Source organism: Euleptes europaea, chromosome 2 (assembly GCF_029931775.1).
Source record: "Euleptes europaea isolate rEulEur1 chromosome 2, rEulEur1.hap1, whole genome shotgun sequence".
In the NCBI taxonomy this organism is placed as follows: domain Eukaryota; kingdom Metazoa; phylum Chordata; class Lepidosauria; order Squamata; family Sphaerodactylidae; genus Euleptes; species Euleptes europaea.
Genome location: NC_079313.1, coordinates 105,567,353 through 105,586,043, shown reverse-complemented (window position 1 = coordinate 105,586,043; position 18,691 = coordinate 105,567,353). Strand labels below are relative to the sequence as shown.

Sequence of the window (18,691 nt, the reverse complement as noted above, 5' to 3'; positions counted from 1 at the left end):
TCTGAGAACACTTATACCGCTGGGTTTCCTGTGGAACTTAAACAGTGCAATAGGTGTTCAGTACTTTATTTGTATATTTACAAAGTTTACATGCTGTTTTTCTGCACCTTCAGGGTATTGATCTGTTTATATCCCACTTTGTCCCAATGGGGACCCATAGTGGCTTACAATACAGGGAAAATACAACAGAAACAAAGAAGAAAAGGAGCTGGAAGGCTTCCGATTGCCAAGTAGGATTGCCAGCAGGAGAAAAATGTCCTGCCCCCTTAATAGATGCTTAATGTGATGTTATTTACCAGGTGATGTTATTTACATCCATACCACAAAAAGCCTTACCTGTCCATTTCCATACATTAAGCCTCTATTAAAAGGACATTTTTTTCTCCAGGGTGGCAAACCTAGTGCCAAGTAGTCTTTTCTCTCTCTCCTTGCTGATCTTCTACTCAGCTAGGCTGAGAGCAGAAGGACAAGAGCCCTTTGGCTCATTCCTCTAGGCATACCCAGGCCTTAAGTACCTGTGCGAATAAGGAGAATAAACTCTGTAAGATGTTATTCAGCTGTTGCTAGCTAGCAAAATCTTCCCCAGTTCCTCCCCTGCCCCAAATCTGAAAATACCATCTGTTGTAATCTGAAAATGAATGTAGCCTTCCTCACAGCCCTGGTGATATATTTTTCATGCTAATATTGGAAGTAAATTGGCGGTGCTAACGATTATGCTTCCATTCAGGAACAGTTCATTATTTATTAAAGCCGAGAGCTTTTTATAGCCTGCTTTAAATCACTGGCGTTTTGTACGGAGGAAGCTCACATGTTTGATTTAATAGTGTCAACGGGCGCCAGGTTCTGTGCCTGCTTGGTGTGCTTGCTGTAGACCAGTTAGGGAACCACTCATTAAGGATTTGTGCCACTTATGCATTTCCAGTCTTCTGTTGAGAAGTGTGCTCCTCTAGGGAGCCAGCGTGGTGTAGTGGTTAAGAGCAGTGGACTCTAATCTGGGGAACCGGGTTTGATTCCCCACTCCTCCACATGAGCAGTGGACTGTAATCTGGTGAATTGGGTTGGTTTCCCCACTCCTACACATGATGTGAGCTGGGTGACCTTGGGTTAGTCACAGTTCTCTTAGAGCTTTCTCAGCCTCACCTACCTCACAAGGTGTCTGTTGTGGGGAGAGGAAGGGAAGGAGATTGTAAGACGGTTTGATTCTCCTTAAAAGGTAGAGAAAATTGGCATATAAAAACCACTTCTTCTGCTTCTGCTTCTTCTTCGGCTTATCACAGCATTAGGGAAAACTTATAGTTTCAATAGGGATTCTGTCTCATGGCATTCTTTTTACATGACTACCCTTCTTTAAGGGTAGCTCAAACCTCTGGTGTATAGGTTTCTCTCTTCCTGTAAATCCAAGAATGGATTGCATTTTCTATCCATAATATTCAGTAGTATAGTGTATAGCTGGTACAACTTCATTGTAGCTTGGCTAATTGTACAGTTGGAATTATCATTAAGGTTATGAGTTAATGTCCCATAAACAAAATTCATGGCAAATTTAGGTGTATCGTCTCCTAAATAATTGCTACTAGCCATGATAGTTGTATGAAACTTCCATGTTCAGAGACAGTATACATCTAAAAATCAGGGGGCAAATGGGATGGTTGTTATCTTCATGGTAAGCTTCCATTTGGCTGACTATGTATACAAAGAAGTCCTTGGTCTGGTCCTGCATGGTGATTCTTAGGTCGCTGTACAAGATTTGGTCTGTTGAGGATTCCTCAACTGATCCATTTTTGCCCAGCATACTTACGTATAATAATAATTACCATTTGTATGGTGCTTTCAGATGTTCAGAGTTCTTACATGTGATTTTGTTATAAACTTCACAATCACCCTGTAAGGTAGGCCAGTAGGGTTGCCAACCTCCAGGTACTAGGTGGAGATCTCTTCCCATTACAACTGATCTCCAGCCTTAGAGATCAGTTCACCTGGAGAAAATGGCCACTTTGGCAATTGGACTCTATGGCATTGAAGTCCCTCCCCAAACCCCACCCTCCTCAGGCTCCGCCCCATAAATTTCCAGGTATTTCCCAACCTGGAGCTAGCAACACTATAGCCAGTGTTACTATTCCTCAAACTCCAGAAGACAGTTGAGGCTGAAAGAGAGTGGATTGTCTATGGCCACCTAGTTAAGTTGATGGCAGAGGTAGAAGAAGAAGAAGAGTTGGTTTTTATATGCCGACCTTCCCTTCCCCTCCGCACAAGAGACACCCTGTGAGGTAGGTGGGGCTGAGAGAGCTGTGACTAGCCCAAGGTCACCCAGCTGGCTTCATGTGTAGGAGTGGGGAAACAAATCCAGTCCACCAGATTAGCCTCCGCCGCTCTTGTGGAGGAGTGGGGAATCCAATCCGGATCTCCACATCAGAGGTGACATTCGAACCAGAGATGACCCAATTTTGAGCTCCACTCTCTTAGCCGCTACTCTGTACTAGCTCATATAAAGACTGAAGCTCTGATAAGCCATTGTAGCATTTGCATGGCCCATGTTAGGAATACTGTTCTACTGAAACCGAAATGGCCAAGACAGGGCCTGTTGTGCCGCCTGCATCTCCAGTTTCTGCCTGAATAAACCTTTGTCTGGAGAGAGCAGGATCTTGTCACCCTTGCATGCCTGTTTGATGCTGATATATTTCTCTTGGCCTCTCGATTTACACAGGATCCCTTAGGTCACTCTCCCAGCTTAACCACCCCTTTGAAAAGGCTCAAAAATTTAGCATATGCATCAGACACCATTCTGCAAGCTTTCTTTCTTTCAGTCTATCTGTCTGTCTTTCGTTATCCAATTAGTTTTTTGAGCTCTTATCATAGTCATTGGCAAGTGCTGTCTGCTAGGATTAACAACTTGGGAAGAAATCATAGGAAAGATCAAATGTCTGAAAGAATGAGGCTTCTATTTATGGAAAGAGGCACAGAACGGGAGGATCCCTCCCCTGTCAACCTTTCCCCATCAGTCCCACCCAGGCCCCGAGACTCCAGGCTACAGTTGTGAAACTCAATCCGTTTTGCCAACGGTGGCCTTATCCTTTTATAGACGGTTCATTCTCTGGTGAAGTTTGCGAGGTCAGCCTGTGCTTCCCATTCCCAAAGGTGCGGTGTGGATATGTACGGCTGCAAAGGGCCTCTGCAGTCGCAAGGAGAAAGTGTGCCTGAAGGGAACATATAAAATAATGCCCTTCTTTTGAATTATTAACACCTTGTGGCTCCTTTTTTAGAGCGCCTACATGGGTAGAGTGTCAGACTAAGATTGGAGTGGCCGAGTTCAAATTCCCACCGCTGTGGGCCATTCTCTCTCTCCCTCTGTCTCTCTCCCTCCCCCAAGCCTACCTCACGGGTTTTGTTATGAGCATAAAATAGACGAGGAAAAAACCTATGACAGTCACCTTGAACTCCTTGGAGGAACAGTGGGATAAAAATGTGACAGACCAAAGTTTATTTTTATTTTTTTATATTTTAAGAATATTTATAGCCTGCCTTTCAGCAACCTCCCTCTCCCCAAGGTATCTGACAAACTGAATTAAAACCAGCGGAATTTTAAAGCAACAGATGCAAGAACAGGACTAAAAAAATACAACCATCACACACCTCTGTCCACATATCTCAAAAGCTTTCTGGATTCCAAATGCCTTCAGGCATGTAACAATGACACCGCTCTCACCTCCAGAAGGAAGGAATTCCAGTGTTTGTGGCAGACAGCCGGAAAAGCCATCCGGGTTTGATTTTATAGCCAGGTTGCCAACTGACTGCAAAAATAAAACCCTGGATAGCCCTGCATGTGAAATCAACATGATGTCACTTGTATAAGGGCATGGAGCTATTCATTATCACCTGCTAGTGTGTGCAAATAAAACTCCAGCTCTTACCGAAAGCATAGGGGTTGGAGCTGGCAACCAAGTTAGCAGTTATGTTAATAGCATGACTTTCCCTTGGGAGCAGTGTGCTTTCTAACTTTTAAAAGACACCGCAGACTTATAACATGGCCCCTAAAGGAGCTTCTTCAAAGAGGAAGATTCGAGTCCTGTAGCACCTTAAAGACCAACAAGATTTTTAGGGCATGAGCTTTTGAGAGTCAACGCTCTCTTCCCCAGATGGGAGCTTTGACTCTCGAAAGGTTACACCCCGAAAACTTTGTTCATCTCTACGGTGCTAGTAGGGTGCCAGCCTCCAGGTGAGTCCTGGCTATCCCCCGGAATTACAGCTCATCTCCAGACTACAGAGATCAGTTCCCCTGGAGAAAATGGATGGTTTGGAGGGTGGACTCTATGGTATTGTATCCCTGCCCTACCCAGCCTCCACCCCCAAATCTTCAGGTGTTTCCCAACCTGGAGCTGGCAACCCTACCCTCACCCCCCCCCTTTGGTGGCCACAGAGAACCTGGCAACCCAAGGTACTACTGGACTTGATTGGAGTTGTTCTACTGCAGACCAACGGGGCTGCCCGCTGAAACTACCTTCAAAGAGGGTGAAGGTGACCAGCTATAATATAAATCAAATTCAGGTGAGACAGAGGTGAAAGTGGGGTCAGTAGGGTCAGATTGGGGTAAGCAGCACTTAACTGAGTGTTGCCTCTGGACTTTAGTTGTAATTGCCCCTCATGTCTGAGACTGCAAAAAGCTGACGTGTTTTGTGCGGCAGTGGAATGCAGGGGCTGCAGCAAGCCAGAGTTACCCTTTGCACAGTGTATTTTATGTTTGCTGCTTTGTCTTGTGATTTGCCTGGCGAACGCCCTAATGTTCCAAAGACAGTAAAGACAGTAAAAATTGAGGGCGTGTACAAAAGGCCTAGGGCCAGGGCATGTGTGGGAATTCTTAAGCCTTGCTTCTGTTTGTGTCCATGGTGGAGGCGGTCCTCCAGCTCTAGAAGCTTCTGCACTTGAAAAAACCCCGTCTTGCAGTGAGAAGAAAATAGGGTTGCCAGGTCTCTCTTCGCCATTGGCGGGAGGTTTCTGGAGAGGGGCCTGAGGAGGGCGGGGTTTGGGGAGGGGTGAGACCAATGCCATAGAGTCCAATGGCCATTTTCCTCCAGGTTAACTGATCTCTATTGGCTGGAGATCAGTTGTAATAGCAGGAGATCTCCAGCTCTTACCTGGAGGTTGGCAACCCTAGCTGAAAAGCACCTAGTGTCAGAGGAATTTTCTGCTTGATGGAGGGCTGCCTCCACATCAGACGAAGAGGGTTGCAAACTGAAGTGAGGCTTACGATCCAGGTCGGTGTTTGTAGACACGTTTTCCATGCACATGGAATGGGCAAGATGTGTTGACCGCAAATGGCATGCTCATCTGCGGAGTAAAACATGGTTTGGTCTTTTGAGTGTATGGCTGAGTGCCCATCTTGTCTTTTGGCTGGAATCTCACATGCTCCAGTTGCTCTCTTCCTTCCTTCCCTCCATGGAAAACTAGAAGGAAAGGCGGTGGAGGTGAGTTGCTTGCTGCTTTGGGCCTTGAAGATCACATCTGTGTTTGTTTTTCTTTCTTTGAGCCAAACTAGGTATGACTGTGGGAGATCCTGCAGGGTTGGGAATTAGTTTTTTGAAGAGTTGGTAGCATTGAAGCGTATGTATTGGGATTATTATTGTATCAATTCAAAATGTGCTCCTCCCTTGCTAGCTACCCTACGTGAGGATGTAGGTTTTCCCATGCATTGTGAATAAATGCTCCGGGGAGGTGATGTACAAGGATCGATGATGGGGGGATTGGGGGGGGGTTAAATCTCACCCAGCACTATGGACCTGATTTGACCCCTACCAGTTGCTGCTATTAACTCTTTAAAAATTATTCGCACACACACATAAATATGTATAGACACACAATAAAGTATCTCCCACCAGCTGATCTCTTTGCTCCCTGAGATTGCAAGAGAGGTGTGGGTCAGATTAAGCCCATGGGACACCACTCTACATCTGCTGAGCAAAGAAGTTTGGAGGGGTTAATTTTTGAGAGGAGGGGGCATTTGTTGATTTTCCAGCAGAGGTAATATTCAGTGGGCTATAAAAAGAGATTATGTGTAATTGTTGCCAAATTCTAGCAAGGGCTGCTCCTAAAGTGTGCAAGTATGCAGTTGATGCAGCTTGGTGGGGGGGAGAAGAGCTGTTAGCGAGGCACTCCTGAACATGAGAGCAATGTACCATAGCACGCAGTGTACTCTGCCAGGAACGTAGGCCAAGTTCTGTTTTGTGGAAGATCTTTGTGCACTTTGCAATTACAGAGAAGTTGGCAGAAGGAAATTAGTTCCTTGAAGAAGGAACTTGAAGAAGGAATCCTTCAGAGCATTCCTTGATCAAGAGAGTTGAGTTATCCCCAACAAAGTTGCCCTCTGTTGATATTCCTCATCAGAGTGAACATATTTTTTTCTTACCATAATAACGGGGTTGGAGGATGGATTATCTGATGTTTATGGCCAAAGTAACATATCTTAACCACCATAAGTTGCTTTTTCTGGAGGAGGAAAGCTAGTTACATTGTGATACTGTTTTGGAGGAGATGTTTGAACAAACTGTGTTCACAGTAGTGATGACAAACTTCATCATGTTCTTTGGGAGAAGCAATTCAGGAATGAAAGGATCACCTATGTGTGTGTGTTAAGTACCGTAAAGTCACTTCCGACTCATGGCGACCCCTTGAATCAATGACCTCCAAAATGTCCTATCTTTGCTCACCTATGTACTGCCCATTTATTATTATCATTATCATTACCATTATCATTTTTATCACCACCACCACCACTATTATTATTATTATTTACAAAAATTATATTCTGCCTTTCTGCCCTTAGGAGGCGGCTAATCATTTAAAAGATTCATGATAAAATTGCATTATAAAACCATTATAATAAAATTATTATATGAATATATTATAATGAATTATAATAAATGTACATTAGGAAACCATTATAATAAAAACATATAAAAACACATCATTAAAACAAAAGGTCGCTGGAGCTCACAGAGGGACAGAGATGTGCATCTCCGTTTGTCTCCATTGCACATCTTTTGAATGGAAGGTCACACAAGCAGTGGCGTGCTGGCTGCAAGGCAGTTGCGACTCTGAACACCACTAGCGGCACAGAGCTTCCCAAAGGGAATCGTGAGCAGAGAGGCAAGCAGAATGGCTTCCAGTTCCTGCACCTCGTCAAGCCGTACTAGTAGTAGCCATTAGCAAAGGAATTATTTCTAGACCCTTTCCCCTTTAGCAAGACCACTAAGTCCTACAGTGAGCAGCCTAAACATGAGATGGAGGTGGCATGTACAAAGGAAGCTGTGTGAATGACAACACATGGAACCATTTAGGTTAATCCCAGGAAAGCCTGAGTCACTGGCTGAATTTCTGCCGCTTCAAAAAGCTGGCAGAAGCAGCCTGGCAGAAAGATGCCCCAAGATCGTGTGTTTGCTACTAAGAGGAGTCCCGGGCTCCAGGCAAGTTGGTTGCATTTCTCAGGTTTGGTCATAACTAGCACACAATTGCTTTCATTCTCAAACTTAAATATTTTGTCATAGTTAGAAGTGCTTCTGTGCTCCACCGTTTGCTTAATATTCTGGAATATTTTGATCAGAAGCAAAAAAGACTCCAGTGAGTTTGGAAGACAGGCTGGGAAATGCAAAAACTTAAAGAAATGCAAGACCTAGTTAGTCTTTTGTCTCAGTGGCTGGAACAATAGATGTATCCTTTGCTGCATGATGATGCTTGAAAAAGGACCAGAGGCCTCAAGAACCATTAATGACCCGGAGCCTCCGTTTTGGATTCAAAAGTGATCAAAAACAGTCTGGTGTGTATACTTTTTGTTCACATTGCCCTGTTTCTCACTGTTACAGAGTGAAACCCTTAATTTAATAGGCAGCCATCTGGGCTGCTCTAAACGCTGGCTGAAGTCTTTAAAAAGCATTGCATGGAGTTTTTGGAATGTAGAACAGACTTTGGCATTAAACCATTACTGAACAATTTAAACTCGTCTGGATAGCCTCAATACCATTGGCCTTGTTGAAGAGCAGCTTTATGTGTGTCCCCCCCCCCGCATCCATCTGTAGTTTAACCTCCAATTACATTTGGCTGTGATCCAAAGAAACTTGTGTACATGTTCAGGCAAGAACTGGTGCTTGCTACCAGAGAACTTCCTTTGAATCTTTTTTGCTGCAGCAGCTCCCACTGCTGAAGAGGCAGGCCGTGGTAAGATTTCAGACTCAGCTTGCCTCTTCAGCTTTTGGAGCAGGTGCTGGGAAAATGTCTTGAGAGCCTGTGCAGGGCAGGTAGGTAAGATGTAAATCTCCAAATAAATACATGCCTGGGGATCATAGAATCATAGAGTTGGAAGGGACCACCAGGGTCATATAGTCCAATCCCCTGCACAATGCAGGAAATTCACAACTACCTCCCCCACACACCCCCAGTGACCCCTACTCCATGCCCAGAAGATGGCCAAGATGCCCTCCCTCTCATGAACTGCCTCAGGTCTTAGAATCAGCATTGCTGACAGATGGCCATCTAGCCTCTGCTTAAAAACCTCCAGGGAAGGAGCGCTTACCCCCTCCCGAGGAAGCCTGTTCCACTGAGGAGCTGCTCTAACTGTTAGAAAATTCCTAGACGGAATCTCTTTTGATTTAATTTCAACCCGTTGGTTCTGGTTCAACCTTCTGGGGCAACAGAAAACAACTCGGCACCCTCCTCTGTATGACAGCCCTTCAAGTACTTGAATGGTTATCATATTCCCCTCTCAGTCTTCTCCTCTTCAGGCTAAACATACCCAGCTCCTTTAACCTTTCCTCATAGGACAATGCACACAGTTAAAACTTTGCCTTTGCTCCAGGCTATGATATTCTTAACTGTTCTGGGCCATGGAAATGCAATACTAAGTGTGCATTCCAGTAGGAATCCTGATCTCTTTCTCTTTCAAATCAAGTAGCGTCACTGTAGCTTTTCCCCACAGATGCTAGACATGCAATTCCCTCCGAGTGCCCAGTTTGCCCTGTACCCGTTAATATAAACAGAAATGTGTTGCTTTGCATACGCAAGCTCTTTTTTTCCCTGCCTTCTATCAGCTGGTCCATCGCCGTGACAGAGGCTCCCACTAAACCGCACTTGGAGCATTCTTGGCTGGCGTCCCAGTGCCTTTGAACTGCCACTTGGCTGGCGGTCAGAGAACAGCTTGCACAGGCGGGAACATTTATCCGACGTATTGGGAACAAGTGTAAAAAGTAATCTAGTTAGCGCACTGTCAGAGATCTGCCCAACTTACTCCAGTTTTCTTCCCAGCCATCGTCGCTTTAAATAGTTGTTGGGGAACTATATGGGACGGTTAAGCGGGATGTTGAGAATACTGAAAGCGGCTTCAAGTTCCAAGCGTATACAGCGGTAATTCTCTTCAAAATAGTTTCCACTGAAACCCCAGATCGCATTTCCATTTCTCCAGCCGCCTTCCTGCCTCAGGACAACACCTAGGAACTGTGAGACCCAGCCGCTGAGCACTCGGTACATTTGAAGAACGTACTAACAGTGCGCTAAAGACAAACCGACTGGCATGTCACGTACATACGGGGCATGATTATTAATGGAAGCACAGGCCTCCTACTGAGTTGAAGGCAGGTAAATTCTCTTTGAATGATTCAAGGGCAATCACTCATTGGTAGCACATTCCAGGTGCCCTAATAGTGTAGTTGTGTGCTGCATTGTGGGATGTCAGGAACAAAGGAAAGCGGAACAGTTCAAAGCCAATAATTTTTAACGAAAATGTTTTCAATTGGTTTTTAAAGCTGCATCTCCGGACAAAAGCACTTTTCATAAATATTGATTTGGCATAAAGAGAACGGCTTCGGGGTTGAGGTGCCATCTGGCATATGTGTATCCAATTTGCATAATCATATTGGCATTTGAAGAATGTGGGTTGAGTGTGACGTTTGGCATGCGATAAAGTCGTCGTGTGATTAATTCACCATGGACGCAGCTAGAAACTCAACGTATGTTTACCAGGGCTCTTCAAAGCTGGGGCGGGGGGGAAATAGCTGCGTTGTGTAGATGTAGTTTCAGCAGCATGCTTTCGAGATGCATCTTGACTCAACAACGTGACAGTTTACCAAGCGCGCCCCAGCGGCAGGCGCACAATCCCTTCTCTACTCCACTAACATCATTCTCAGTATGCTCATTTTGGCAATCAGAACTGACCCCCTCAGCCTCCTATCCTTATACCCACTGTTTCAAGACTGCCTTGGAAACTGAAAGCATTCATTCATTTCTAGCCTGACTGTGTGGCAATTACACTTTTTAAATTGTTACTGAGGACCCCCTTTCATGTTAGAATAGTGCGGCTTCATATGGGAAGCTGCTGCAAAGCCTGAGTTGGGGAAAGGCTTCAATTTATTACATTTTTATCCTGACATTCCTTCAGAAGAGGAGGAGGAGGAGGACTTTTATTTATTACACTTTTATCCTGACATTCCTTAAGAAGAGGAAAGGCTTTTATTTATTACATTTTTATCCTGATGTTCCTTCAGAAGCGTTCAGGTTGGTGTGCATGGGTCGTCCCCCCCCCCCGCCTCCATTTTATCTTCACAATTACCCTGTGAAGTAGGTTAGGCTGTGAGAGAATGTCTGGATTTGTCCGGTCACTTTTTAAAGCCTTTCAAACTTTTGACCAGTGACAGTCTTGTGCCGCTGGGTTGCATAAGCTCATTAGGTGTATAGTGCCACATCCTCTCCTCTGCCCATCACCAGGGCCCCGCTTGCATCTCCCTTCCTGCCCCTCACATGCCCCCACCTGCTTGTGCACCCTTCCGCTGCCTGCTCTCAACTCCTTCCGCTGCCCATACTCACATCCACCTACACGTCTTTTTCTCAGTGGCACTGGGCAGTGTGCGGCTGAGCGTGCTGCTGTTGTGACTGCCTGGGGCACCTTTTTCATCATATGCACGTGCCTTTCCTACACTGCTGGACAGCGAGGAGCACAGGAAGGGGGATGTTGCAAGTGAGTGGGCGATGGAATGGTTTCACAGGCAGGTCACAGAGGAAGTGTGTGGGTGAGGGGTCAGTGGCCATGGGCCCTGGCAGAAGCCATGGCTCCCGGCAGGTGCCCCACCTCAGAGTATGCTGACACCAAATCTGTGTGAGAGTATACAGTGTAGGGTTGCCAGGTCCCTCTTTGCCACCAGCAGGAGGTTTTTGAGGTGGAGCCTGAGGAGGGCCGGGTTTGGGGAGGGGAGGGACTTCAATGCCATAGAGTGCAATTGCCAAAGTGGCCATTTTCTCCAGGTGAACTGATCTCTATCAGCTGGAAATCAGTTGTATTAGCAGGGGGTCTCCAGCTACTACCTGGAGGTAGTAACAAGACTAGGAGTCATTCTTATGAGCTGCAAGATTGCAGCCAGAAGTAACTACACAGTCTGATAAAGCAACCTCAACGTGAAACAAGATATTACCGGAATCTTGTAACATCTGTTAACATCAGCAAGTTCTGTGTTTTGATACCATCGGCAACACACAGCATTTTTGGCAAGCGGCACGCTAACAAGCGGCACGCTAGCTTTTCCAGCAGTAACGAGATTCTAATAACCTGATTGGTCAGCAGTGATCAGCTGACCCGGAACTGTATGCATTCAACTACATACCGCGGCGTTGAGAGCATCTTCTATTGCAATCCTAAATTTCTACTATTGCAAAGATATTTACTGCCGGATGTATAGACACTTCCCTGGGGGATTCTAGTAATAAATGGATGTGAACTATTGTTTAAGCATACAATTGTATTGGAAATATTGCTAAACAAGTTCCATATTTATACAGAATTGTAACTATCAAGTTTTTCTGTATATGTTGATGGTTATATAGTATTGCTAGAGCAAACAAATATATTGTTAAAACTGTACATATTCAGTGTTCAGTGGCAGTGTACTGAGAAGTTTTTCTTTGGATTTCAACTACCTGGAGGTTGGCAACCCTAAAACAGCCATTTATTTTCAGGCACAAAAAGTGCTTGCATGTGCACACAAGTGTCTTTAAAGAGTAACTTGATGTTAAACTGCATATTCCTAAAGGTAAAGGTCCCCTGTGCAAGCACCGGGTCATTCCTGACCCATGGGGTGAGATCCCATCCCGACGTTTCCAAGGCAGACTTTGTTTACGGGGTGGTTTGCCAGTGCCTTCCCCAGTCATCTTCCCTTTACCCCCAGCAAGCTGGGTACTCATTTGACCGACCTCGGAAGGATGGAAGGCTGAGTCAACTTTGAGCCGGCTACCTGAAGCCCACTTCTGCATATTCCTAAACCCATGTATAAAGCTTCCACTGGGCAAAGAGGCTTTTAGAGGCTACATTTTCAGGACTTCCTCCAGAAGTTTGTCTTTCTTTAACTGCATGTGTAATAATGACTCACTGAAGGACCTGAGGTCTGAGGAATCTAGCCAAACTTATCCGGTCCTGCCAAGATCTGCAAGTTACCCGGCAACACCATCATCCACAAATAGACAAAGTGTGGAATGCAAAGACCACTTTAGCAAAAGGCATTTAAAAGATACTTGTGTGCTTCTCTCACTATTTGTACCACATGTGAGTGCGCATGTTCTGGGTAGAATGTAGAAGAGGAATCAGCTGGGCATACCAGTACAGGTTTCACGTTGTATTACAGACAGATGCGAAGAAAAGCAAACACACGTTTTGCATACAAAGAAGCTGCTATGTACAGAAAACAAGAGTCTGTGAACACACAAAGCTGCTTTATATCAAATCAAACTCCTGGTCTCTCTGGATTCAGCGCTGTCTGTTTGGGCTGGCAGTGGCTCTCCAAAGTTACCAGGTTAATAATTGTGCACATTTTATGTGGGAGACATATACAGCCCCAAATAACAACTTGAGACAATCTTACCAGATGTTTGTATAATTGGTAATAGATTATACAACCGAGATTGTTTATTTACGGCCCTTAGCCAGATAAAACCAGAAACATGGACTAAAATATTCTTACAAACAAAGAATTACAGTCCGAGCCTTATAACAACCGAGACCCTTCTGCCAATTGGGCTAAGAGACTGGTGTCGAATTTTCATTGCTGCCGAGCAAAATTTCGCAACCTGTAAAGTGATTGAAGGATTATCCCCTTGTAGGAGCAACTCAATGTTTTTTCCTGCCCTGTCAGGTCCCGTTCTCAATAAGAGGGGCTCAATAAACTTAGAACGGGGTAATGTGTAAAAATTACAGTTCAGGAGGGCGTGCTCAATAGTTTCTAAGTCCTCTGATTTACAGAGGCAGAATCTCTCCTCCCTGGGTATCTTCTTAAATTTCCCCTCTAGCATAGCAGAGGGTAAGGCTGCACACCTGGCCAGGGTAAAGGCCCTTCTATAATTATTTATCTCTAAAAAGTGGAGATAGGCTGCTGACGCAAGGGTGAGTTGAGAATGGAGGGGTGCCATGAATAGAGGCGCCCTTGCTAAATCTGCTTGTCGCTCAATGTCTTTAATCCTTTCAGTTATAATTAACTTAGCTTTCTCCCAATATTATACAACCTATATATATGCCTGGTCTGATATATATTGTCTGTATATGTATATACATCTGTAAATGTGTGTATGTTTTAAATGGGTTTCAATCAACCACTGAGGAAGGTCAAACAGGCCGAAACGAGTCTGGCATGTGGTTATCAACCTTAGGAAACGCCATGGTGCTGTTTTAACAATTTTTTAAAATGATTTTTATCTTGACATAGCGCTTTAAATAAATTATATTTTCATTATCTATATATTTTATTTATCCCTCCCAACCTTGGATACCCATCTCCAAAGTTACAGTCAGACAGAGAAAGGTCTTTCCCAATTTCCTGAGATCCTTTAACGGAGCATGACAGGGATTGGACTTTCGACATGCAGTGCCGTACCACCGGGCCACAATCATTTCTAATTCCAGCCCGCACAGGAAACAAGTTGTGAAGAATCTTTCGTATGGCTGTGGGAAACCTCATTTGTGGTGGACCCCTCGGGTGTTTTTGGGAACTACCTTTCTGTGATTTTTGCTCGTACTGCACAGCCTGGCTCTGGACAATGGCAGTGTTGAAAGTAACCCATAAAGGTGTATCTTGATCTGCAGCTAGGGTTGTCAGGTCCCTCTTTGCCACCAGCAGGAAGTTTTTGGGGTGGAGCCTGAGGAGGGTGGGGTTTGGAGAGGAGTGGGACGTCAATGCCATAGAGTCCAATGGCCAAAGCGGCCATTTTCTCCAGGTGAACTGATCTCTATCGGCTGGAGATGAGTTGTAATAGCAGGAGATCTCCAGCTAGTACCTGAAGGTTGGTAACCCTATCGGCAGCTGAAATGCTCTTGTGTTCCTTTTCCCTGTTCTAGTCAAATACATGAAAGAGATCTCGCCCTATTTTAAAAATTCCTCAAGTGGCGCTACTGTAACTTGGGACTCTTCACCTGCCCTTCAGAAGCAAGCCTCGCCTGCTCTCTCCCTAAGAGATCTCAAGGAAGGGAAGAACCTCCCGCTCAAAATGTGCTATGTATCAAGAAAATGCCTCCCCAGTGATCCAGAAAACAGGTAATCCAGTCTCCTCACCAAGGCCCGTGGCCACCTTTGGGCACTTCCTGGGGGTTTTATGTCTTTGTTAGTTCTCTGGGAGGACATTTATACATGTGATACATCATTTGTGCAATAACTGGGTAGGAAGCAGGAGTAAGGGGTCGCTCTGTTGCATGTCCTGCAGTCGAAGGAAACAAGGCCACCTTTCTGAAGGCTTGAATCCAACCCTCTGTATCTGCTGCTCACACGAACCATAGATTTACCACCTTTTTATTTGTGTAGTTAAATCTCCAACCCAAAGCGGTGGAGTGCATTTTACGCACCAGTAAAAATGCCAAATTCTGGGATTTATTTTAAATTTTTTATCTTGTCTCTGAAGCAAAAATGTTCCTTAGGAAGCCAACAGTAACAATTCATAGTGCAACAATTTATCAGCATGGTGTCGTGGTTAAGAGCGGCGGACTCTAATCTGGAGAACCAGGTTTGATTCCCCACTCCTCCACATGAGTGGTGGACACTAATCTGGTCAACCAGGTTTTTTCTCCACTCCTCCACATGAAGCCTGCTGGCTAGTCACAGTTCTCTCCAAACTCTCTCAGCCCCACCTACCTCCCAAGGTGCTTGTGGCATGTAGGGGGGAAGGCAATTGTAAGCCGGTTTGAAACTTCTTAGAGGTAGAGAAAATCAGGGTATAAAAACCAACTCTTCTTCTTCTTCAGCCATCATGGTATAGTGGTTTAGAGTGGTGGAATCTGATCTGGAGAAGCGGGTTTGATTCTCCGCTCCTCCACATGAGTGGCAGAAGCTAATCTGCTGAACTGGATTTGTTTCCCCGCTTCTCTACCACTTAGGGGAGACTCAAACCGGTTTACAATCACCTTCCCTTCCCCTCCCCACAACAGACACCCTGTGAGGTAGGTGGGGCTGAGAGAGTGTGACTAGCCCAAGGTCACTCAGCTGGCTTCGTGTGTAGGAGTGGGGAAACAAATCCAGTTCACCAGATTAGCGTCCACCGCTCATGTGGAGGAGTGGGGCATCAAACCCAGTTCTCCAGATCAGACTCCACCACTCCAAACCACCGCTCTTAACCACTACACCATGCTGGCTCTTCTTATGGGAAACAGACAGCATTTGGAGCCCTCCATACTTCCTTGGAGAGGGTGTTCCCTTATGGTGGAGCAGTCCCTGAAAAAAAGGGAGTCCATGTTTGGCCAAATGGACAGCTGAACAGGAGAGGTCAACCTGGAGGAGTCCATAAGATCTTAGTTGGCAAACAGGCTCATAAACAAGTAAAAATTAGGGCATTAAAACACTATTCAAGGCAACTATTTATATATTTATGAGCCCAGCTTTGGCTGAGAAATAGAGTGAGGTACAAATTGTGTGTGTGTGTGTGTGTGTGTATGCATATGAGCTCCAGATCTGAGGGATACATTTAATGAGACTATTGTGCCTGATGGGTATCAGTCAGCTTCTTAATGTTAGGTTTGATGCCTGTATGCTGTGTGCCACTTTTTAAAAGGAAATAGGGGGGAAATACTGCTCAATGTTGGATGAGCAATATAAAACAAATCTTCTTCACTTTCTATCAGAATCCACAGCAAGAGGTGAAAAGAGTCCATCTAAAATCCCAAATGCCTCCCCATTTGCCCCCTAAAACTTCTGAATGTCCCCCACCAAGATTTGTAAGTTGCCCCTGTTAAGAATCACTGGTCAAGACCAATCAACTATTTCCTCAGGATCATGTGGGTTTTGCACTCAGCACTTTTGGGGTTGTGTGCAGGGCTAGCAGTGAGTTGGAGGTGCAGAGGGCAGGCTGCAATGGTTTCCTGGGCAGTGTGGACCAATGGTGTCAAACTGGGGAGGGGGAGATTAATCCACAGTTGGCCCGTTAAGTTTGTATTGGGCTCCATTCTTCTCCTTCATGGGGGTACTGGCAAAATGGCCCTTTCTTACATCTAAAAAGCAAAAGGAGTTTTCATTCAGAAGTGTGTAGACCTAGAATTTTCTAGTTTGTCCTGGTCACCTGGTTCAGATCATACATTCAAGAAGGATCTTTATGAAACTTTGCAAATGGCAGTGCAGGAACAGTGAAGGCGGTATATTGTTCTAATAGCAAGCCTGTTGGCTGCCCAGAAGGATTTCGGTCTCATGCTAAGCAGGCTTCTTCATGCAGGTACCTGGAAGTATGCTCAGCAGATGGGCGGATTCCCTTGTTTCTTCGGGCGAAGGACGAAGTGTCTGCCCAGACATGGTTCAATGCTATCCATAGCAACATCAGCGCCCTGTTGCCCAGAGTCAAAGAAGAGCTGAGAGCCTTGCAGTCGGGAGTTGGCATGGCTGGAGGTAGAGACATCAAGCACGTCGGCTGGCTCACGGAGCAGGTACCTCCGGCTTCCTACTTGTGAACATTACCTTGAACTGCACTGATCCCAATGAGGAAAAAGCTTTCACCTACCAAGCACAGCTGTGGGAAGACAACTCAGTCTCCACGTTGTGTTTGCCAACAAGTTTACGATCAAATTATGGCTCAGCGCATGCATTCGCTTAATTTGCATGCTATCTGAAGCAGCAAATCCCCTAGTTGCCTGTTGCTTTCAGGCAGGGGCACTTTACCACAATTGGTTTGTTGTTTCTTTTAAGCCACAAGTGACGAAGCTGGAAGTGTTTCTGGGGACTTTACTGTGGTTTTTAAAAAGACAGAATGAGGAAAAGGAAGACAAGTGAATAGAAGCTTCCATTATTCCATATTATATTCTTGTTTAGCATTATATTTCCAGCTTTTCTGACCTCCAGAAGGGGCTTCCCCCCTCCTCCCCCACACACACACTCCCGCTTTCGTTTCTGAAGACATTATTCTCTGAAGACGAATATTCTCGAAATAATCGCAGCGTGTCCACCAACTGTAGCTTGCCATCTGTCTTATTTGTGAAAATTGTATGCAAAATCACTTGTGGCCTTCTGTCAGGGTTTATTCCTGATGCGTCTCCCAGTGCTGAACACCCACCCTCTGCTCCAGACCATGTGGCCTCATTTACAGACATTAGTCAGAGCACTGCGTACATAGGAAAGGTTTAAGAACCTGCTTCGTATCAAGAATGTTTCTCAAATGCAATTACTGTTTCTGTCATTCTTCAGAGCATCAAGGGCCATGACAGTTCCTGTCTCGTTTTATTAAATTGAATAAGTTGCTGTAGGGATCCCCCCCCCCCAAAAAAAAATGGTGTTTTGTGAAACTCGAAACATGTATTTTTAGCATCGGGTCATGTGGGAACGCTTCATTAGATGCAGATGAAATGGGACAGGAAGATGCTATGGGGAAGCAGTGCCCACTGTAGTAATGTATTAATCTGGTCTAAATGTAGGCCATCAGTATTTGTGTGACTACAGACGTCCATCTCCTTTTGAGAGTGATTTGCCGGAAGAATATAAATGATGCGCTGTCAGTTGGCAGTGGCTCCATGCTATGCCATTTTGATCTATGAGGGAGCTATGCTCTGAGTTCCATCTGCCCATGAAGTAAAATCTACCAGAATACAGAACAGGGCCTTCTGTGTACTGGCACCACAGTTCAGGAATCTCCTCCCCCGTCCCTCCAAGAGCCAGTTGAGCTTTACCATTCCAATCATACTGAAAGTACAGAAAAACCTTTGATGCGGGCTGGCATTTTAAGTTTCATCTTATTCTGGAATGTAGTTTGATTCTATTTTACCAACTTGTATGTGGTTTTGTGGTTTTATTTCACATTCTTCAGTGGCAGTACCATGTGTTTTGTAATCATGTTTACTGTCTAATGTAGAAGCCACGTTGGGCTATCTTTTAAAAGCCATGGCAGTTTATAAATTCTTTAAAATAATAAACCCATCAATTCAAATGCCGTTCATTCCAGCACACATCACTCCCAAGTAAACCATGACATAACAGCATGGTGTAGTGGTTAAGAGCAGTGGACTCTGATCTGGAGAACCGGGTTTGATTCCCCACTCCTCCACATGAGAGGCAGACTAATCTGGTGAACTGGATTTGTTTCCTCCTCTACATGAAGCCAGCTGGGTGACCTTGGGCTAGTTACACACTCACAGCCCTACCTAACTCACAGGGTGTCTGTTGTGGGAAGGGAAGGTGATTGTAAGCCCTTAAGTGGTAGAGAAAGTTGGCATATAAAA

General features: G+C 45.1%; 1 protein-coding gene across 1 annotated transcript in view; it reads left to right on the top strand.

Annotated features, from left to right (window-relative positions):
* The window catches only part of SNTA1 (syntrophin alpha 1), an 81,021-nt gene that overhangs the window by 52,548 nt on the left and 9,782 nt on the right, over positions 1-18,691 (top strand). The window contains exons 3-4 of the mRNA XM_056844008.1: positions 14,348-14,543; positions 16,702-16,909. Of these exons, the coding sequence (XP_056699986.1) occupies positions 14,348-14,543; positions 16,702-16,909 (404 nt within the window). The remainder of the gene's footprint in view (positions 1-14,347; positions 14,544-16,701; positions 16,910-18,691) is intronic.